At 36.3% G+C, this 23,734-nt stretch overlaps 1 protein-coding gene across 2 annotated transcripts in view; it reads right to left on the bottom strand.

The window, feature by feature from the left end:
* The window catches only part of HMGCLL1 (3-hydroxy-3-methylglutaryl-CoA lyase like 1), a 149,032-nt gene that overhangs the window by 2,694 nt on the left and 122,604 nt on the right, over positions 1-23,734 (bottom strand). For both annotated transcript variants that reach the window (XM_021665431.2, XM_021665434.2), the window contains one exon: positions 2,193-2,318. In XM_021665431.2, the coding sequence (XP_021521106.1) occupies positions 2,193-2,318 (126 nt within the window). The remainder of the gene's footprint in view (positions 1-2,192; positions 2,319-23,734) is intronic.

Below are 23,734 nucleotides of genomic sequence, written 5' to 3'. Positions count from 1 at the left end.
ACTTATAAATTACAGCCAGCAAGGGTCGATAGAGAGATTTTAGTTATTAATGTTTTTCTTCTCTTTACAGTAATTCCATTTGTAACAATTATGCAGTAGAATTTGTTGATTTCACAATAAAGAAGATTTTTGTTTTGGCTTTTCTCTACCACTTTATTTAATCAATAGATATCATTTTGAAACAACACTGTATATATTCTTAAATCGTTTATCAGGTGCTTAAATATGCCTCATGTACTACGATACTCTCTGGAGTTTCAAGAACCTCATGTAGAATGTGGTTTCTGCCATCATGATCAAGCAGGCAATGTGGACTCGTAACAGAAAATTCTGTACCATAGTTAAAGCCACAGATAGAGATATGCCCAGGTTATTATGGAGGCAGAGGTGTGAGGCCACCAACCCAATGAGGGGCAAAAAAAAGCAGAAGGGAATATGTCAGGGAAAGCTGCAAAGAAAGGTAAAGCCTGACCCGAGTTTTATACTAACAGTATAAAAGAGGATGGAGGATGTATGGGGCATTGTTCATAGGCAGAGAGAAGAGCAGTCCAAGATAGCTTAATAATATCATGGCATATATGGATGAAGATAAAATAAATCATTAGTACTAGAAAAAGTATTAATAGGCCAGATTGTGTGATAGAGCACAGCCTTGCTTTCAGGAAATTAGAATCCACTGGTGAGTGCTCAAGGAGAAGTGGAGTCTATTCATACTTGTATGTTAGGTGTAATCCTTTGATGGTAACTTGGAGGATAGATTTAAAGGCAAGTCTGGAGCCAGTGATGAGTATAGAGGATGAACACCCGGGAAAGGGATGCAGACCTGCATCAGTGTAGTCACGGCACAGTAGTAAAGAGGGGACAAACAACCAAAAGCTATCAGTGGAGTTCGATTTAGTCATCTAAATTTCTAAGAAAGGAACTATTTATGCTCATTTTATGTCATTGGCTTCTGATAGTAATGATTAAAATATGATATAAATAATATTTCTAACCAGAGAAGATAGGCAATAGCTTTTGGTGTTTACAAGCAACAGCTGTTGGTGTTTAGTGCCAAGTGAAATCAGTCTTTCTATAAATATGTATTGAGCGTCTTTATGCCATAGGCAACAGGTAGGAATAAGCTGTCATAATTGCTCTGTGGTTGTATGGGAAGCTAGACACATAAACAAGATAATGCTATAAGCTTTTGGTAAGTTTAGAGGGACTACAGAGGGGAACAAGAAAACACTAAGGAGAGGGACGAACAATTTGACCTGGGGACAGACAGGGAGATGCTAGATGGCATTTTTTTAGGATGGTGGTGACTGACTTTCCAGGTGAAATGGAATACGAGGTATAAAGCCATTTCATGTGGCAGTAGAAACCTGAGCAAGGGGTAGAAGTGAGGAATAAAATGCTATAAAACTGTAGACTTGAAGCAAGTTTAAGCTGCAGGCATGTCCGTGTAAGTAGAGTGATGAAAAGGAGGGGTAGGAGCAGCAGAGAGTAAAATCCATTTTATAATACAGATGATGATTTTACATCTCAGAAATTTTAAATGTCTAATCATCTGTGATTTTTATATCTTTTTCTTAAATAAAGCTGTTCTATAGACTAATAGGTCGTGCTAACAATCATTGGACAAAACAAGATGCTGATTGTGATGGATGTGGTTATATAGCGTGTGACTTTTCAGGTACAACTTGCAATGAGACTGTTCTTGCCATCCAGGGTCTCACATGCTAAGCATTATGAAGCTCCTCTCTTTCACTGATAATTTACAAAGTGTCCTGGGATTTTTTCCAGAAGCCGTAGTTGTCACTGTGAGACAATCAAGATCTCCATTTTATCCAAGAAAAACATCCATACAAAAAACAAAACTGCAAAACTCAAAAATCTTAAGAGCAAAGACACAGACTCCAACTCACAAAGTGTGTAAAATCGAATCAGATACATGAAAAAGTACTTTAGAGGTCATGAAGCACTATAAAAATGTGAAATAATAGCATTAATGGTGATTGAGCTATAGCGATGAGTTACTTCATAAAGCCCCCAAAAGAATTTTTATTGTATTTTCCTACTGTGCATTTTAGCAAATAGCAAAATTGTAGTAAAACGTTGACCTCGAAATTGCTTCCCACATCTGAGAAGCATTGCAACTTGGGGCTGCAAGGAATGCATGAATATTAAAATATGTTAAAGCAACTTACTGTATTGAGCCCCAGGCCATTAAGCATATATATCAAATCCTCAGTGGCTACATTCCCAGAAGCACCTTTTGCATAAGGGCAACCACCTAATCCGGATACTGCAGAGTCCACCACGTTAATTCCCATCTGGAAAACAAACCAAACCACCTAAAGCTTGTATGTTTATGGCATGTAAATTGTTGCATTTCTAGTTAACCTGTGGTAAAGAGCAAATAAGCAAAATCTGAACTGGTTATTCAAACATGTTACTTACCCAGCGGCCTCTAGAACAGTCCCTGGAGTGCTTATTTCTTTTATGGCTAATCTTATCTCTGAGGCTAACAGAAACTCTGCTAAGGCTCTCTGGAACTAGAATAATCTTTGATCAAAAGTAAAATGGTATTGTTTGTTGATAACAGCTCAACTGTAGGTGGTGAAGCTCAGAGTAAGGTTAATTTACTTCAGGTTTTCACATACTATCCAATTCTCTAGATTTATTCTAAAGGCATTTTATAAGCAACATGAAATACTTTCAACATTCGAATTCAACATCGAAATGCCTTAGATGACTGGTAAGTGTAGGGTAGGGGAGGGAGAAGTCGCTGGGTTTGAAATAGGATTTTGTGGGCTCACTTTACTCATTCAACTTACCTAATCTTTATTCATAGAATCATTACTTTGCACACAAAACTCCACTGCTTTAAAAGGAGGAAGAAATATTTAAGAGGCAAAACACTCACCACCAGCAGTAACACCAGCTCATATTTATTGGGTCCTCAGTAAGTGCTGGATGCTGTTATTAACAAATTATGTGTATTAATTCACAATTATCCCCAAAACCCATTCTTTCTTTGAATTGGGGATGCTTGTATCATCCCCAATTCACCGAAAGAAAACTCAGGTACAGAGGGATCAAACAATTTACCCAGAGTCAACATCTGGTAGGTGAAGTCCTCTGTCTCCAGGAAATCTACACTCTGCCTTGATTTATAGCTTTTGGGAGCATGAGAGTTGGCATATGATTATGTGCTTAGGGATATCATAGGTGGAAGGGCTCTGTGTGTGCTGGAGAAGTTACGGAAGACATGAGCACAACAGGGTCTGAGAAGGGTCCTGGAGTTCAAATGCTAATAATATGAGAAGAACAGAGGCAGGCATGCCATTCCTCTGTGAAAGGTAACAATTTGGTAATCAGAAGGTACAGTAAAGGCTAATTTGATTCTTCACTCTTGGGCATTAAAGAAAAAGTAACATGACCACATAGAAAATGAGAAGCACCTGGAAGCAGAGCTCTTGGCCAACCAACTAGATGAGTGTTTCTTAATCATAGGTCGCTGCTACATCCCCAGAGGTTTTGATTCAGAAGGTCTGGGCTGGGACTTGGCAATTTGAATTTTTGACAAGATCCTGACTGCTGCTGCCCATGTGGGAATCTCTTTCTCCCTTCCTTCCTTCCTTTGCTGCTTTACTTTTTTTGATAAACTTTTGATTTTAAAGTAGTTTTTGATTTTTACAAAATTTGGGAAGATAAAACAAAGTTCTTATATATCACTCAGTTTTCTCTATGGTTAACATCTGTTACAGAAAACATTATTCAATAATGCGTATTAAAGCACAGCAAAGATGACTTCTTTAGGAACACTGCAATAGGTACAGGGACCACGTGCAATGCAGGAGAAATAGCTTGTGCTCAAATCCAAATACAGCATGGGCAAGTGAGAATTTATGGCTAAGGAGTGGAGTTGGGGTCAGTGGATTAAAAATTACTAGGAGAAAAGATCAGGGGTGAACGGAATTCTGGCTAAATTGACCTACCAGGATTTTTGCTGAAGACAGGTCAGGATGATCAGACGTGATCTTCGGGTTGGTGGAGGAGGAGAGACCTAATCAGATAGGGTGTTTAGATATTGAGTGTAGGGGTCCTTGTTAAACTGACTTAGCAGAAATTGTTAAAACTGGATTTTATAAGGAAGTGCAGAGGTGGGCTTAGAAGAAGTTTTAGAGACTGACTACAGTTTAGTTTCTTTGTCATATCTTATATTATTATGGTCTATTTGTCATAACTAAAGAACACATATTGACATGTTTTTGTTAATTAGAATCCATACAATATTCAGATTTCTTTAGACATTTAAAAATACATTTCTGGCTGGGCGCAGTGCCTCATGCCTATAATCCCAGCACTTTGGGAAGCCTAGGCAAGTGGATCACAAGGTGAAGAGATCCAGACCAGTCTGGCCAATATGGTGAAACCCCGTCTTTACTAAAAATCCAAAAATTAGCTGGGCATGGTGACACGTGCCTGTAGTCCCAGCTACTCAGGAGGAGGAGGCAGGAGAATCACTTGAACCCAGGAGGCGGAGCTTGCAGTAAGCCAAGATTGCATAATTGCACTCTAGCCTGGTGACAGAATGAGACTCCCTCTCAAAAAAAAAAAAAAAAAACATTTCTAAAGACATTTTTTAACTAATGTCTTTTATCTGTTCTGGGAACTTACCAGTACACCATATGACATTAGTAGTCAGGTATCCTTAGGCTCCTATGATCTGTGAGTTTCTCTGAACTGTTTTGAGTAGTACAAGCCATGTTTGTTTATTTGTTTGTTTTTGTGAGATGGAGTCTTGCTCTGTCACCCAGGCTGGAGTGTAGTGGTGCGATCTCAGTTCACTGCAACCTCCGCCTCCGGGGTTCAAGAGATTCTCCTGGCTCAGCCTCTTGAGTAGCTGGGATTATAGATACATGCCACCATGCCAGGCTAATTTTTGTACTTTTAGTGGAGATGGGGTTTCACTATGTTGGCCAGGTTGGAACTCCTGACCTCAGGTGATGTGCCTGCCTTGGCCTCTCAAAGTGCCAGTCATGTATTTTGTACAGTGTCCTTCGATTTGGGTTTGTCTAAGTTTTTCTCCTGTTAAGACTGGAGTTACAGAGTTTTGGGAGAAGACCACAGAGGTGAAGTGCCATCCTCAAAGCATTATATCAAGGACACATAATGTCAATATGAATTATGATGGCTGATATTAACCTTTATTTTCTGGCTGAGGTGGTATCTGCACTATAAAGTCTCCCCTTAGTCTTTCCATATTGTATGTTTTGGAAAAATGTCACTATGCATAGCTCACAAAGAATAAGGAGTATCTACACAAAAACTTAGAATTCTTCTTTATGGGAAATTTGTCCATTTTCTCATATTTATTTATTCTAACATATATTTCTGTCAGCAAGAACTCATAGGTAATTATAGGCATTTATTTTGCACTTTGGGTTATAATCTAATAGCAGTTTATGTCTTTTGTGCAAATTGTTGAACATATGGCCACTGGGAGCTTTTTCAGTTGGCTCTGGTGTCCTTCAGGCATGCCGAAGGGACTGTGGGTTTTAAACCACTTTCCTAGAGTTTCCTTTGCAAGACTTAAAAGGATACTTACCAAGTCTCACAAAGGAAGAACTACAGTCCTTAAAAAGCCCTAGAATTCTTTGGGACCTAAGGTAAGTTTAAAAAGGATAGACTGCTTTTTTTACCTCCATTTCTTCTTCTTATACTCTTCAACATGGAAAGGTCTCCATTGCTTTCTTTCCATTACCACAACATACATTACATAATGATCTGACGAGCTTAGTCATATTCAGCAGTAAAATACTGGTACACTTAGGACAGTTTTCATTTCCTATGTACCAAAGCAGGAAGAATAAGGAATTATACTCTAGAAGTGAAATTTGTGGCATTGTCCGGTAGTTGAAAAAGGCAAATATTAAGATGTTGGCCCATCTCTGGGAGTTTGCCATGATAGAAACAGGCAGGGACATTTATTTACTTAGATGTTAAAGCCGATCTATTTGGTGCACCTGAATGTGTATCAACTTAGGAGCCAGAAATTTCCGTGATTCTGCTCCTGTCAGCCCCTTAGAATCACCTGGAGCCCTTTTCAAAGGACTAATGCCCAAGCTTCTCCCCAGGGCAATAAATCAGAATCTCTGTCCTAAAATCCCCAGTGATTCTCAAACCCCTAAGGTAGAGTTTCTTATCTATCTCACCCTTTATCAATCCGGGAGTATGAGTCAGCTTTAACTTTAGAGAAGCTTTGTACCCTGGGGCAGCAAACAGTTAACCAAGACTGGTCAGCATTTCAAGAAAACCAGATTTTGAAAGAAGACCTAAAATAGTATGGATTAGCAAGTCAGAGGAATCAGCATGATAGGTGAGAAATAGCTTCAGCCTGAAATGTGGATGATTCACTTTTGGGATCTGGAATCCACGTATCATGTTCCTTTTCACTACTGAGGATCAAGACCCTGCAACTACAGGAGTCCCAGAAGGGAAACTTGTTACCTTGTCAAAAGAACAGATTTTAGTCTTAATTGGCCTTTTGGGAAGCAGTGAGGAAACAACAGCCATTCTTCTATTTTGTAACTAAAGGCCAATGTAACCTATTGTTTGGGAAAAAGTGAAAGATGTATTTACAATAGAAAAACCAGTATTACCACAGAGGAACCATAAATGACCAGTGTCACACTAGAGCAAATATAAATAACCAGGAAAGCCAAAAAAAAAAAAAAAAAAAAAAGTTCCACCTCACATTAAATCAAAGATTTTGAGTGAAAACTGTAACACTGCATTTTACACTTTCAGACAACAATTTAAAAAGAATGTTGGCAACAAAATAGTATAGCATAGAGCTGAAATATATAAAACACTCTACAACTTCAACAATATGGACTAATTTCACAAACACAAGCTTGTTTGAAAAAAGGCTCAAAAGAAGACATATAATATGATTTCATGGAGATAAAGTCCTAAAATAGACCACACTAATCAAAGCATTGAGAGGCTAATAGTTATCCTTTGAAGTGTGAACATAAATGGACACAAAGAGGGCTTTGAGGGTGTTGGTAATACTGCATTTTTGAACTGAGTTGATTACATTGATAATATCAGTTTGTGAGAATTCATTGAGCTTATCATTTATACACATTTCCATATGTGCATTATACTTAAATAAATATCAATGAAAAAAAGGCAGTGTTGTTGGAACTGAAGCTAAATGGGCAAACCTAAACTAGGAGGAATATACAGTAAATTGGAATCCTTGTGGTGAGCAATTGATAAGTCTTCACTTGTCCATAGTCTTTGTCCCAGCAATTCCTTATCAATGAGTCCTTTCTAGAAATATTTAACAAATTCTAAGAAACTCTCACTAGATAAAAAATAAAGACAAACACATATGGGTGACGTATGTTGTATATTTGTTTTGTGTAGGATATACAACACGCACACATATATTTATATAAAGACTCTTCATAGTATTTTTTTTAAGAATGAAAATTTGAGAATCATCCAAATGTCTCACAATGGAGAATAACTTTATGGTGCAGCTATAAAACAAAATGATGATGCTATTTAACTGCACGATTAAGTGAAAAACAGGTTAGAACATGTTCAACAGTACATAGAGTCATCATGTAATTTTCTAAAAGCAAAAAGGATTTGGGAGATATAACATATGTTAACAGTGATGATCATGGGTGCTATGATTACAGATAATTTATTTTACTTTAATTCTATCTCTGTTTCTCAATGCCTCCACAATGAATGTTAAGTACCTACATAAGTAGTAAAAGTTAAAAATAAAAAGTCTTTGAAAATTTTAGCCAGTAGTAAAATGACAGTAAATAAGTGAAAATGAATGTAAATAAGTCCAAGACTCTGAATTTATTCATATTTTGCAATAACAGATCTTCCTAGGATCTAAGACTACAGAGCTAACCTGCAAACATACTCTGGGTGAAGGAAGACATTCTGAGTAAAAGAGGACATGTAAAATGATCTTTTTCTTTTTTTTGAGACAGAGTTTCGCTCTTGTTACCCAGGCTGGAGTGCAGTGGCGCGATCTCGGCTCACCGCAACCTCCGCCTCCTGGGTTCAGGCAATTCTCCTGCCTCAGCCTCCTGAGTAGCTGGGATTACAGGCACGCGCCACCGTGCCCAGCTAATTTTTTGTATTTTTAGTAGAGACGGGGTTTCACCATGTTGACCAGGATGGTCTCGATCTCTTGACCTCGTGATCCACAAAATGATCTTTCTGACTTTTCTAGTACCAGGTTAGCTATAGACACAGATTCTCTTTCAGTAACCTCTATTCACAAATTGACTCAATTCTAAAAGCAATATGTGGACTTAAAGTTTAAGTAAGCAATTTTAAAGAGTTTATTCAAGGATATATTACCATAAAGGAGAATATTAAGGCATCAGTTCCTTTTAAAGTCTCTCTTTTTAAAAAAAATCACAGTACTTTAAAAATATTTTAATGCAATTTCCCCTAAATTATCTTCTTTATTAAGTGTATAATCTTCTTCGTAGAAATAAAAATATTTTCAATGACAGTGTTATCCTTATACTAAATTATATGCCTTTATTTCTAAACAACCTGCTTTGGAAATTTCTAGTCATAGTCTTCTAAGAAAATTTTATTTCACTATGTATGTTTTCTTCACATCTACTTCCTTATTTCATCAGAAATAATTTTAATATGATGTAAACAAGCTCTGAACAAACTAGGAAAACATTATTTCTTTTTATTGTTTTCTTCTTTATTATTAAGAGTGGGAAGACATTTTTATGTAACCATTGAAATTATATTATTGTGTGTTTGGAAATAATAGATGGGCCACTTAGCTGATTTTACTACATGAGAGACTTTCAGTATTAAAGGATTACTCTTGGAAAGATGGTCCATTTCTCTCCTTTTCAAGCACAATTACTACTTTAAGACTCAGGTTTCTGGTGTGTGTGTGTGTGTGTGTGTGTGTGTGTAAGAACACAGCACAAACTTATGTTTGCACCATATATCACAAAAGCACAAGTTATTCTTTATGTCTATTTTTGATTTTTTTTGAAGATAAGTCCATTTTTAGATGAGTAACCACAAGGTGGCACTATAGCACCAAAATCCACCAAGTTAAAGTCCAGCATTTATAACCTCACTGTGTTGCAGTCCCTCAAAATTGCAAACAAATACATAGTTTTATATTTATTAAACAAGTTATCTACATTTAAAATAAAGACAGGTTTACCAATGGTGTAGAACACATGAAAATGTAGTTCAATATATTCAGTATATTTTTATTCTTCTCTGATTTAAAGTGTTTAACAAGCACATTCTTTGTGCCAGGGACTTGGAATACATTAAAGTCCTGTGGTTCACACAATTTAGCATGATAAATTAAAATGACTATATATTTTGTCTGTCACTGAGAAGTAGCTTATGATTATCCAATGAGAAGCAACTGTTTCTAAGGTTCAGAGAACCAATGCTTCCTAAATTATATACATATTTATATATATATTTATATATAACACATATATATAGCATATTTAATTACCTATTTATATGTAACATATATAATATATAAATATATATAACATATGTATATTAGTAAATTTGTATAATTATAACTCTAAAGACTGAGATATCCTTGGCTTCTCCTTCTCTCAAAGTTCACAATTAAAGCTATTAACCCAGTGGCCCAGGATACCATTAACTGGGTGAATTCAGTTAAGTGTGCTCGGTCAACTTGAGCTCTCTGCAAATGTACTTGGACTTTAAGGCCAGAGGAAAATGAATAAAATGTTAGTGGCAACATTTTCTGGAGAAAAGTAAATTGCCTGTAGATATATCATAAACATACCATGTCTGTACTCTAATCTTAGGTGAGCTCTGAGGTGTATTGATGATGTGTGATGTTCTAATGCTCAGATGTTACTGATATGCTAACTAAAAGTACCATCACAACTTTTTCTTGTTGCTATAAGATCTTATTGCCCAAATAAAATGAATAAATGCAACAATAAAGGGAGTAAAAAATATTTTGTAAAATTTCTAATCTGTATATTTATGTTTTTAAAATATTTATAAAACCTAAAAATTTTAGATAGTGAGGTTACCAAAGTCCCAAAAAGCAATTAGAGCTGTATTTTTTTTGAAGTCATCTGTATTTTTTACCACCTAAGATCAGCATTTTCTTTAATAATCTGTAGTGTTAGATTTAATTTAAAATAATAAAATTTCTGAAATGAAAATTATTTTAACATGAATATTCACGTAAACTATCAAAATGTGTTTATTTTCCAATATTTTCTTCTCAACTTGTTTCTCATAGCCAATATTCACTTTACCAAAGAATTGAAATTACCCATACATGAAGTATTACTCCTACTCCAGTGCCCAGGCCAAATAATACTAACACCAATAAGCCCAGATCTTGCCTTAAGATGTGTCTCGAGGATTCTAAATAGATACTATGTGAGTTATTGCCCACTTGAGAGGGAACCCTATCTGCCATTGATGTGTATAGTGAACATAATATATGTAATATGTAAGCGACAGATAGTGAACAGTTAGCATAACTGAATTATGCCAATGTTTTAATAAACAGTATATATAAAAATTGGTAAATAAGATACATATAGATATAGGGAGAGCTATGTTGAGGAATGACTAAACTAATGTGATTATTAATCAAAATAATTAGACTTCTCATCTTTAAAACTGGTTTTCCTAAATGCTTCACTCCTCCTTGCCTTCAAAAGGAGATAGATTATATTCCTACCTTCACTGGATACATTCAAATTGAGATAGAAATGGGAGTGTGAACATGGAAGTAAGAAAAAAAAAAGTAAAAGAATTTTCTATTTCTTTAAGACTAAAAATAGTAAATACTATTAGAAAACATTTGCTCAATTGATTATAGGGTTTTCACAGGGATTGTATCATGTGCTTCACATATGGTAAAGCTCCACAAAGTCAACCTGAAGTGATTAGTGACGCATTCCCATTTTACTGATGAGTAAACCGAGGTTCACGAAGGGCAAGTGATACGCCCTGCTTCATATGTTTAGTATGAGGCAGAGTAAGAATGCAAACCCAAGTTTATCAACTGTGTGCTACTGCACAGTATTAATAGTTAATATTAAATACCAACTATATGCCAGACACATTACTAAATACTTTACATGCATTGATTCATTTAATCCATATAACAACTCCAGGGGGCAGGGTGTGAATTAGGAAAAGAACATTGACAAATCAAAAAGCTTCCTTTTCTTATGAGACGTTCTAAAAAGTTTCCACACAAGTTGGCAACATTAGCAAACAACTTCAGAAAGTAAATATTTGCTGTCCTAGTGATTGTATTTCTAGGAAGTTAGCCCAAGAAGATAGCCAGAAATGGTTCAGATAGATTTATGTTCAAGGGTGAATATTTTTTGTAATATTACTCATAACAGTGAAAATAAGTTCATAGGTTAAATGTTAAAAAATAGAGCCAGAGTTAATAAATTACATAAGATTGGCTATTATGAAACAGTACAATATTTCTGTACAATAAAATATATATACAAAAGCATATAATATAAATCTATAAACAGTACAATATTATATATACAAAAATATACAATGGTTGAAAAAATTAAGAAGAGGAAATGGAAGATAAAAGAACAGGATACTAACTATAGTTCCATTTATTTGTGTTTCTATATATTTTTTCCAATCCTCTATAATAAATATATGCCACTCATATATTTAGGACAAATAAACTTTATTGATAAAGTTTTATCCTACTCTTTTTTTCTTAGACATTTCCTTCCTCTGCCAGTATCATACCCCCAAAAGTATACTGGTCTATTTTAGGCTCACCTTGGTTGAATTCCATTCAAATTCTACAGATGATTCATCTCAGAATCATCTGCTTTTGCCTGTTGTTGATTGGATATAGCTCCTATCACTTTAATTCTGTAGCCATCCATGCTCTCTAATATCTTGGAATAAAATAATTAGCCCAGTGCTCCTCAAACTGTAATGAACATAACGATTTCATTTAATAGGTCTGAGGTGGTACATGGGAGTCTGCATTACTTACAATCCTGAGTTATGCCAATGCTCCTGATCCCCAGAACGCACTTGAGTAGCAAGACACAACAGATCTTCCTGGAAACATCTCAGATGTTAATATATTTAGCTTCAGTCACAGTGGCTCCCTCCTGCCTTCTGCAGCTTTTCTCAGAATGGTATCATCTGAGTATTGGAATCACCTGATGTCCTAGTTAAAAATGCAAAGTTTTAGGTGCTACCTCCAAAACTGAATTTTTCTTGTAAAATATATTTATTGTTTCAAGATCCAAGATGGTTTCTATGGCTAAAACAATTTTTTGACAATTTGTAACCTTGTGGCTGAACCGTTTATCTGTGGCAGATAGAGCTAGTTCATCACCAAAAGTCTGTTTCTTCTTCCAGGACCCTCAGCTAGCTGACATTACCAAGCTGCCCTGTCCTTAGGTATGCATGTGTGACTACAGTCTAGCCAATGGCATGCAAGCAGAGTGATACAGCCCATTTCTAAAACATGTTTTCTTAGAGACTGCAAGCATCCTTTCTCTTTAATAGTCAAACACAGATGACATTGAGGCCTTAGGGAATGGTGAGCCACAAGGAAGCAGCAGCCTGAGTTCCTGCATGACTACTTGGAGGAGACCACACACCCATTTACCAGGAACTTGTGTGGTGGGCTGTGAAATCAGTGAGAAACAAGCATCTATGGGTCAAAGTCATTATCACATGTCACAGACAACGTGATAAAAGGAAGAAGGGAGCTGAGGAAGAAGTTGAGGTGGGTATGTGTATAGAGAGATATGGTAGTTATGTGAGGTGTGTAAGTAGAAAACCATAAAAGACAGAGCAAATTAAATGGAAGTAAGGAATGATACCATGAATAGAGGAGACAACTAACAAAGAAAAAATATTATAGATTAGGATGAGTTTTGGGACCGGGACAGAAAGAGGGAAGTGAGCCAGGAAATTTACAGAAAAAACTGTCCTTTGAGTTAGGGTGTAAGTAGAGACAACATATATCCCTTAACAGAGATATGTTGTTAAAGGAACAAGGTCCCTGAAGCTTTTGTAGAAAATAAGTAACCAATCTCAAAGACATAGTACTTGAGTTCATTAGCTGAGAGTCCTACAAAGAGTTCATCTCATTTCTAGCTTCCTGGCACTTACTTCTTTTGGACTCGTTTTGAGGTGGGCTTTCATACCAGCATAGCCAATTGGAACGGATATACCAATTGATATAAGGTTAGATTAAAATCTGCCACTTTGCTAGCTGCTTTCTATTTGCTCCACATGTTTTTAAATTTGTTTCTCCTCTTTTCTGCCTTCTCTTCTGTTAATTATGTTTTATGATTTTATTTGATCTCTTCTGTTGACTTAATGTTTAGATCTCGTTAAATTGTTGAGTAGTTGTCCTCTCATTTACAATACGCATCTTTAATTAACCATAATCTATCTTTGAATAACCAGTCACGCATAGGGAAGGAGCTTCTAACAGTGTATTCTCCATTCCTTTCATGTATCCTTTGTGCTGTTGTTTCTCTATCTGTTACTTTTACATAAATAAACTGATAATATATTGCTACTCTTTTTTACGTTAGGCAGTTGGTTATCTCTTAGAGCAATTAAGAATAAGGGAAAAATAATCTCATCTTGACTTACTCCATTTCTGAGTTTCCTGAAGGAATTTGGCTAGAATAAAAACCTTAGAGATCCTAATTTTGTTTTTTTGGTGAAAACTCACTTTTTGGAGGTGGGAGAAAGAAGATGAGTTAGTGAAAGAGACAAAGAGTTCAGGAGGAAGTTCAATGTCACAAGCCAGGGTGGAAAAAGCTTCTGTAAATACATACCACAGTGATGAGTGCAACAGATGGTTAAGAAAATTGACAGCTGAGAAAATCCACTGGATTTATGCCATTGACAAATTTTGAAATTGGTCATCTCAGCAGGGTGGCAGGACAGGGTAGAGCTGGCAGTAGATTTCAAAATAAATGAAGAGCATACAGCCTAGTGCTTAAGAAATCAATTTCAAAAGACAGACTTCTGTTTGAATCTGTTGTGCCATCTTAACTGTGTGATTTTGATAATGTCATTCAACCTCTCTGTTCCCTCAACTGTAAAATGAGGATAACAGTACCAATTAACAGGCTTGCTGAGGATTCTATGAGACCTTTCGTGACATGTGCTTATCACGCAGGTTTGCACATAGCATAATGCTAGATTTTAAACGCATATAACAAGGATGTAGAGGCAGACAGAGGACCTGTGATTAAAGGAAGAAGAGAGTTGAGAAAGAAGTTGAGGGGGGTATGTGAATAGAGGAATATCGAGATTGTATGAGATAGGCAAATAGAAAACCATAAAAGACAGAGCTAATTAAATGGAAGTAAAGAGTGATGCCATGAATAGAGAAGAAAATTAACAAAGAAAAACTCTTCTAGATTAGGATGAGTTTTGGGACTGGGGCAGAAACAAGTAGATGAGCAAGGAAATTAATAGAAAAAAAATTGTCCTTTGAGTTAGGGTGTAGGAAGAGACAATATATATTTCTTAAAAGAGATATGTTAAAGGAACAAGGTCCCTGAAGCTTTTGTAGAAAATAACCAATCTCAAAAACAAAGTAATTGAGTTCATTGACTGAGAGTCCTACAAAGAGTCCATCTTATTTCTAGCTCTCTGACACTTGATTCTTTTTTTTTGTTTGTTTTTTATTACATTTTAGGTTTTGGGGTACATGTGAAGAACATGCAAGATTGTTGCATAGGTACACATGTGGCAGTGTGATTTGCTGCCTTCCTCCTCTTCACCTATATCTGGCATTTCTCCCCATGCTATCTCTCCCCACCTTCCCAGCCCCTGCTGTCCCCTCCCAACTCCCCACCCACTGCTGTCCCTCCTCTATTTCTCCCCAACAGACCCCAGTGTGTAGTGCTCCCCTCCCTGTGTCCATGTGTTCTCATTGTTCAACACCCACCTATGAGTGAAAACATGCAGTGTTTGATTTCAGTTTTCTGAGAATGATGGTTTCCAGGTTCATCCATGTCCCTACAAGGGACAGGAACTCATCGTTTTTTATGGCTGCATAGTATTCCATGGTGTATATGTGCCACATTTTCCCTGTCCAGTCTATCATCGATGGGCATTTGGGTTGGTTCCAGGTCTTTGCTATTGTAAACTGTGCTTCAATGAACATTTGTGTGTTCACTGTAGTGTCCTTATAGTAGAAAGATTTCTAATCCTTTGGATATATACCCAGTAATGTGATTCTTTTGGACTCAGCCCTGCCCTGCATTCACAATAGTCTTCAGTGTGTACACAAAGAGAGAGGGATGGAACTAATAGTTATAGGGAAGAGGAGTAGGAAGAGAAGGAGGCAGACCATAAACAATATTGTGCTGACAATGTCTATCCAGGTGGAGGTTCCCATGTATTTTTTATATTAATCTGCAAATCATTGACATTTACAACTAGATAATTTAGCCAAAATCCCTTATATGTTGAATGATTGATTGATTTAAAATGAATTAAGCACCATAGTTCTTACCAAAGAGCTTTTGGAGGTTATCAAAAGTCACATAGGTGGTCATTTATAGGCAGTTATAGTGATGGATATAGAACTTAAGCCTTTCTGTTCCTGGAATTTCAGTAGGAGGAAGGAGGTAAAAAAAACTTCCAGTTCCGAAGTAGATGTTAGTGGGAGACCTACCTAATGTGAAAATACAACTAAATGTTAATAAGTTCTGTTAAAGTATGTTAAAAGACAAAATAATTGAAAACAGTGGTTCTGACAGGGAATGAATAATGTTATAAATATTAATAAGCTAGGGATGGCTTGTGAGAATGTACAGACCAAATTTTTGAAAATAGTCAAAGCAGCAAGCAGTATATATTAGCTTCATGATGTCTGGAATTTCAGTTTGTCTCAGTCCATTATACCTTCAGCATATGGCATAGTACCTGGAACATAATAAGTTGTTATTCAAGTATTTTTGAGGGCAAATTGAACAAATAATGAGTATACCACAATACTGTATGTAATATCAAGACCTGGGTGCATATAGGATTATATATGGTAAAAACTGAACTTGAAGACACAACACTACCTTTTTGAGGACACAAAAATAAAGGAACATTTGAGTGGATCACTATCTATCTCTTTTTCTCCCTAAACCTTCTTCTCCTCTTGGGAGTGCCTGTCATAAAGAAGGACTTCTGGAAACTGCTCAGTGACTCTTTTATTAATCTTGGCTGCAGGTGATTGGACCTAAATTTGGTCAATCACAGTCTTCACACTCAGACTTGGAACAGAGACAAAGGCAGAATCCATCTTTCTAAGAGGTGAGATGTACAGCAAATGAGCTGTGGACCACTAAATTTTTCCATGAATAATGGAGAGCAGAGAAATTCAATCTATAGTAAAATGAGAAATGAAGCATGGGTGAATCAGAGAACCATGGCCTGAATTTCAGACAGCTTTTCAGTCCTTCCTGAGGTCCAGCTGCATTCTCTTACCTGCTTTATTTTTAGAAATGGGTACTATCATAATCATCCTCATTTATAATTGAGGAAACTGAGGCATAGAATGTTTAATATGATCATGTATAATGTTACATGTTTGGTAAAAGGTAAAGCTGAGATTCATAATCAGGTAAAAAAGACGTCTTTCTAAATATCTGTTCTTGACTTGTGTGCATAATTTCTCCAAGAAGTTTCCATGAGACACCTCTTTATCTTCATAATGAATTTTCCTGTTGTTTAAAGTAGCCTGAGTTGGCTACTGTTCCTAGGAAACAGACTGGTAACTAGTATCATTAAGTTAATGACCTGGCAGAGAAGATATTCATTAATATAAGGAACTTTAATACAAAGGAGAATGTAGGAGCTATTATGAGAATTATAAACAAAGCTATTCAGAAACATCAGTGAGACAGTTCGTATATTTTGTAGTGGAGCAAGGAAGGGGTGGAGGAGAGGAGGGATAGTGAAAATGTTAAATTGTTTGCCTCTGAATTGGGCTTTGAAGGATATTGAGGAGGGTGGGGAGATGATGTGGGAAGAGGTGTTCTACAGAGAAGAAACAATGTGAATAATCATACATAACAGTAACATGCCAAGTATGTACTAAGAAGATTTTAATGGGATGTTTATTGTAGGGACTCTTGGGATTTGGATGGAGTACAGTTCCTGATCATGGGGGGCCCTGCGCCTTGCTGTAAAATAGGAGCTTCATTCTCTAAGACATGAAGGTCTATCTAAGGTTTATGAATAATCATGCCATCACCAGCGCTTTCTTTTTTTTCTGATTTTGCTAGCAGGGGAGCAATGATTGAGATGGATAGAGGCTGAAAAGTATGTAAGCAGAAACACTTGTTAGAAAATTAATGCAATACATCAAATCATTAGTGATGACTATTTAAAATGAAGCAGAAAAAGATATGTTAAGGAATAAACTTGAGAAAAATTTACAAGGTAAAATACCGTCTAAATGAATGAGGAGTGACTGAAGAAAGAAATACCATTAACAAGGCACTGAGATCTCTAGCTTAACAACAACTTAGTGGAGGGAATCTGTTTACTAAAGTGGGATATAGAATCACCTCTAGTGAAAGGTGAAAGTTGTTTTTTTAAAAATCATTATAGACATAGAAAACTGGCTATTTACCACATGATGTTTCCTGAAGCATTCCTAAGTATTCAAAACTAATTGAAATTCACATTTATCTTTCATTAAGTAACTTTTTTTCCCTCTTTCCCATGTGTAGTTGGAGTGATTTCATATCTTTGGTAATGTTTATATTTACAGTTAAACATCCTTGTAACTCAAATAATTGGATTCCATTGTTCAGTAAAATAATTTTAAAATATATGATGCAGTGATTCCTTGGTCCCTGGGAAGAGCATGAGGCTTCCCATCTGCTGAGTACCAAGGGCAGGGTCAGGGGTAATGAGCGATAGGAATTTCATATGGGTTTGGTGGAGCCCTGTAACAAAGGAGAGTGGTCTTGCTTTCAAAAGTGTGTACTGGAGGGTATACAAGACTCAGAAACTCCACATGCAGCTGACTGAGGTAATAGGGCAGCAAAGGGTGAATTAGACACCTAGTCAGTGGCTTTCAGGCAACTTCAAAGAATACAGAACACTCAAACCTGGCATAGAAAGCATACAACCAATTCTCATTTCCCCAAAAGAGCTGAAAGATAACTGGTGGGTATGAGGGAACTAAAATCATGACCCAGAATGTGGCACAGAGTATAGGCTAGAGTTGGGTGGATCATGATTTGGGTACCGTCACAAGGACATAGTTGAATGGGCCGGATAGTCACATCTCGGGGGAAACAGGGAGGACTAAGAATGTTTGCAGACCAGGTAATTCCCCATTAATGCCAAGATGATACTTAAGCTCTTTTCAAACTTAGCTCACTCAGCGGAGGAAGGGGAAAAAGGATAGGAGGAGCTTGAAACACTGTTTTAAAGGAGAAGTGGCTAAGCAGATTTACAGATGTATTCCACCATTTATTAGGAGACATCTATTTTGGGAGTATTATACTTCAGAATTCATTAAACTGGACACTTGTATTTTCACATAGATATAAAATATTATTATGTATTTTGTAAAGTACAAAATATTGTACAGGCCAGGCACAGTGGCTCATGTCTATGGTCCCAGCTACTGGGGAGACTGAGGAGACAGGATCACTTGCCTGGGAGTTTGAGACTGCAGTGAGCTATGATTACACCACTGCACTCTGAAGCCTGGGTTTCAGAGTGAGGCCCCATCTCTAAAAAAATAATTATGATATTATTTCCTCATATGAGTATTACCATTCACATTCTTCTTGTTAGTTTCAAATAGCTCAAATTCAACTTGGTTTCTAAATGACTTAGCAAGGACCTTGCTAGACTGAGAGCCACAATTGATAAAATATCTAACAAGATATTTATGTTAACAATAGTATTACTTTTTTAAAGCATTGGGTGCAACTTGGAGGAAGAAGGAAGCCTGTGAATACATAAAATTTTTTTTTCTGGCACTAGAAATAGTCTAGTCGAAGGCACCAGAAATGATGCAGTTGAAGCCAGTTATTCAAAGAATGCAGGAAAATAAACATAGGTATAATTACAGTTAACTATATAGGAAAAGAGCAGCTTTGGAGCAAACCTGCAAACCTAGAAAACATGATATAACCTATGGTTGAGGCAGTTGCAGATAGTTTCCTTGGAAAAGGCTCAGAGATAGATGAGAATTGTAGTTGCATAGTTCAAGATCATAATGTGGTCAAGAAAGCAGACATATTCTGTATGATTCCAGAGGCAAATAGACAGATGTAGATTTTGGTTGATTATGGGGGATAACTCCCTAGCTGTTTAATGCTGCCCAAACACAAATGGGTTAGCTTTCAAAATAATGATCTCCTTGCTACTAAAGTATTAAAAGACAATCTAAAGGTTGCAGAAGGAATCCCTTCTACTGTTAGTGAAGGCATCAGCTTTGATGGCTCTAGGATTTTCTCCAATCCTATGTCTCTCTGTGGATGCATATTGAACTTGCTTTGCTCAATTATATCTAATTCTGTCATCGAATTCTAAACATAGCCAAAAAAATTAGAATATTAAGGGCTTTTGCTATTATAGTTTTGGGCAACAGCATTATTGTGATAGATTCATTTCTTTGGCATCTGAAGATAGGATGTACAAATGCTAAGCAAAGACACAGTGACTTAAGGGGAAAGTCAAATGCATATAAGCTTCCAGATGGCATGCAACCATGATGGCCAGTGCTAATGGCCAAGAAAAAAAGTCATATAAGACATAATTTTTAAAACACTTGCTGAAGATGCTCATTGAAGAGTGCCAAACCCACACATACTTGCTGTTACAGCAAAGCTGCCAAATACCACTAGGCCCACAAAAGCTCCTGTATAACCTGTAACATATTTTACGTTTCTGTTTTTACTTTAATGCTTCAAAATACCTGAAATTCAATGTCATCTTTATTTAAAAATGAAAATATATAAGAAATAAAAATCTTTAGATCTGAATCAAATTCAAATGCTATTTAACTCAAAGGCTAGATAATTCTAAAAAAAACCACACATATAGGGTATGCAGGAAAATGCACAAAGTATTAATCACGGACAGATGAATGTCCAAAGAAGAATAGGAGTTCTTCCTTGTCCATCACATCTTTGCTCTTCATCACAAGAGTCTGATTCCTTCAGGATGCATTTCCCCAGTTCCGATATCAGCTGGATTCATAGAGTTCAGCCAACAGAAAACTCTGCTCTTAGGAAGAAATCAGAATATTTCCCACTAACAGCTTTCGGTGGTTATCTCAAGCAGAAACTGTATTTTCTTTGCGGCCTCCAATGCCTTCTGTTGACCATGGACAGACTCATCATGGCTCCAGCTCTCTCACTGTGACTCTGGATGCTGGGATCCAGTAACACTGCTCCTTTCTTTGTCCATCCAACGACTGCTATTGCAACAGTGGTTTCCTGCTACTGCTACTCTCATGGAGTACCTCCTTAAGAGTGAGGCAAACAGGGTGCAAATTGTAGGATGCCATTCAGCCACTCAGTTGATCAGCAAGTTGAAGGGTGCGATCAGCAAGTGAGAAAGTGCCTCCTAAATGTTGTGTTCTAGGTACCTGGTTTGCCTTACCCCATAGGACCTGCTAACCTCTGGGATGCTTTTTTGTCAGATGTTCAGTTTTATACTTCTCCTCTCACCTGTGTTTCCCACAATCACTTTTGTGTCTTCTGTTTTCTGACTGATCCCTGAAAAATCTAATCATCCTTTCCAAGGAGTTGAATCTTGAATTATTTTCTACTTAACTCTTATCAAAGGCAGACTGGGCGAAGTGATATTAAAGAAATGCACTTTATGAGATTCACTGTCCATCTTCTAAGTATTTTAGTTCTATCCTCATGCCAATTCAGTTCACCAGAAAGTTCTGGATCTCATTAGCTCAGACTCCTGCAGAGATAGCTTCCTTGAATCCCATTTTCAGCTTATTCAAAGTCATGACAATAAATAAATAAATAAGTAAAAGTCTTGTGAAGCAGGACTCCCCCCGCCCCACATTTATTCTTAAAATCCCCACTGGAGACATTGTCCATTTATTTTACTATGTTATATTCTTTATTAGCCAGGATAAGTAGGTTGAGTTATTAAAGCCAAGAGAAGGGCTGGAGATAAATTCATTGGTTCTGTTAAGTGAATTATAGAAAAAGTTTGGTTGGTTAATCTTGGGAAACACTGAAAAGAGTCTCCAATTTTATCCTTCCTTCTGTGTCTTTCATCCCTTCTTTTTTTCCTTCCTTCTCTCTCTTCATCTCTCTCCCATCATTGTTTTTTATCTGTGTGTTGGCTTTATTCTTTCAAGTCATCTATGTCAAAAGTCACAAAGTTTTATATAAGAGAAAAGAGCTTTTTTTCATAAGCTCTAACTAGAAAACTTTTGGGACAGTGATCTTTATTAACCCACCATGAGTCACACATTCATCTGTGCACAAGTAACGAAAGTCAGTGCACTAGAATATGAAAATTTCCCTCACTGGGGCCACAGGAGCACTTTGTAAGCTAGAAGTTGGGGGAGGAAGGGAGAAGGACGCTACAATTTCTGGGCCTTCACTAGAACCGCATTTGGAGTGATGACATATTTTCCTAGAAGTGGGGTATTATTTTGAACGGGCTAAACAATAAATATTCACTAGATACCTTTTCTAGAAACTATTCAATCTATTCCATTGAAAGTATAATACCGGAAAAGAATTTATTAGTGTTAAGCTCTCATGTTTTAAGTCTTTGTTTTTAGGAAACTTAAAATGACATGTAATGCTTGCTAGTGGAAAGTATTGACCACATCATTGAACAGATATTTATTGAGTTCCTATATTGTTCTAGGTGCCACGTATACAGTAGTAGAAAATAAGGCATACAAAATTTGTGCTCTCATGGAGCCAGTTTTATAGTAGAGAAGAAAAGCACTTATGAAGGCTAAACAAGATAATGATGATACAGGAAAGCAAGTGACAGGGTAGAGATGCTAATTTAGACCATTTTGTCAAGGAACATTGTTCTGATAAAGGAGTATTTGAGCTGAAACCTGAATGAAGTAAGAGGTTAACCATGAACTGGTCTGAAATAATAGTGTGTGAGGAAGGTCAGAACCAAATGCCTTGACAAGGCGGGAGGTATTTGATGTGTTTAGACAGAAGTAAGGAGACCACTGTACTTGGAGTAAAGGGGACTGTGGAGACAGTATTAAAAAGTAATATCAGACACATACTAGGGTCATGTCTTATGAATAAGTATTTACTAATCAGGTCAGTATCATTAGTGAATCACTTTGAAGTCCCTGCTAGCATTTTTTTAATGATAAGAATAGAAGAGAAAATATTGTATTTTGTGCATTGCCCTTTCTTCCATATCACAAAAGACTTTGCTGTTTGATAGACCATAGTGTTTTGGATAAGTAAACCGCATGTACTAGGGAGAATGCTATAGGTCAAAGCTTAAATGAAGCCATTAACAAAATAATTTGAATAATTTGTGTCACATGTATACTTTCTTGTCCCGTAAAGTATGTTTCAACAAAAATCTCCTGTACTTTATAACAGAAGATTTTAGCTTCTTACTGGAAAATGCAATATTAATTTTATAAATGTCTACTAGTTGAATGAGTTCAAATTTCACAAAGCAGCCTCCTACCCTGTCAAAATTAGTATAGAATGAGAGCTTTTAAGACAGCATTTGTATTTATGTAAGTGAAAGAATAAATCATGCTATCAGCCAACATGTACTAATTATTCACTCACAAAAAACTTAGCAACATGTACTAATTATTCACTCACAAAAAACTTAGCACATTAACATATTTCAGATGTAGCCCTTGACTTAAGACAACTTAGAATCTAGTAGAAAAGATACAATGTATATATGGATAATTAAAAGGGAGATTATAAGAAGTGTTAATTCAGGCCAGCTAGGAAAATATTGTTGAGAGTTTAAGGAGGAGAAAATTATTTTAGACTGGTTAAGTTGAGAGAGATTTTATAGAGGAAATGACATTTGAACTTGGCCTTGAAAAGTGTGGAGATTCAACAAGCAGAGACCGAGGCATGGGGAGCGGTCCTTAAAAAATATAAACAACATCAATGACTGAACTTGTTAATAGCAGTTTCCTGTTTACTGATGTTTGATGTTAGTTCTGACATAATGCTGGATCCTTCCTGCTATGTAGCACACTTCGGTACACGTCTCCCCAAATACTATGTAATAACTATTTATTAAAACGTATTTATTAGTGGTTTCTATGTACAGCCCACTGTGAGGAATATAAATAGGAATAAGATACACTAAATTGAGATATATAAATCCAGATGCTCACTAATATAAATTTTATAGAGCCTTATGATGCATATACACATACATATACTTACACTTCTCAAATTTCACTCAAATGTTATATCGTTGAATATGTAAATATCCAGATAAATATATAGATATAAATCTATATCTGGCTATGTTACTCTGTATATGTATGTGTATATGTCTGTATTTTGGTTACGCTATAGAGCAACTATTTAACTTAAAATTCTCATTTTAGAGAAATTTTTTACAGCTAATGTCTATAGAAAATCTGTAAGTACTATGGTATTTCTTAAGAAAACTATGTCTG

Source organism: Aotus nancymaae, unplaced genomic scaffold (assembly GCF_030222135.1).
Source record: "Aotus nancymaae isolate 86718 unplaced genomic scaffold, 86718_ANA_hifiasm-v0.15.2.pri h1tg000040l, whole genome shotgun sequence".
NCBI lineage: Eukaryota > Metazoa > Chordata > Mammalia > Primates > Aotidae > Aotus > Aotus nancymaae.
Note: the sequence above shows the minus strand (reverse complement) of the source record. Positions and strands in the feature narration are given on the sequence as shown.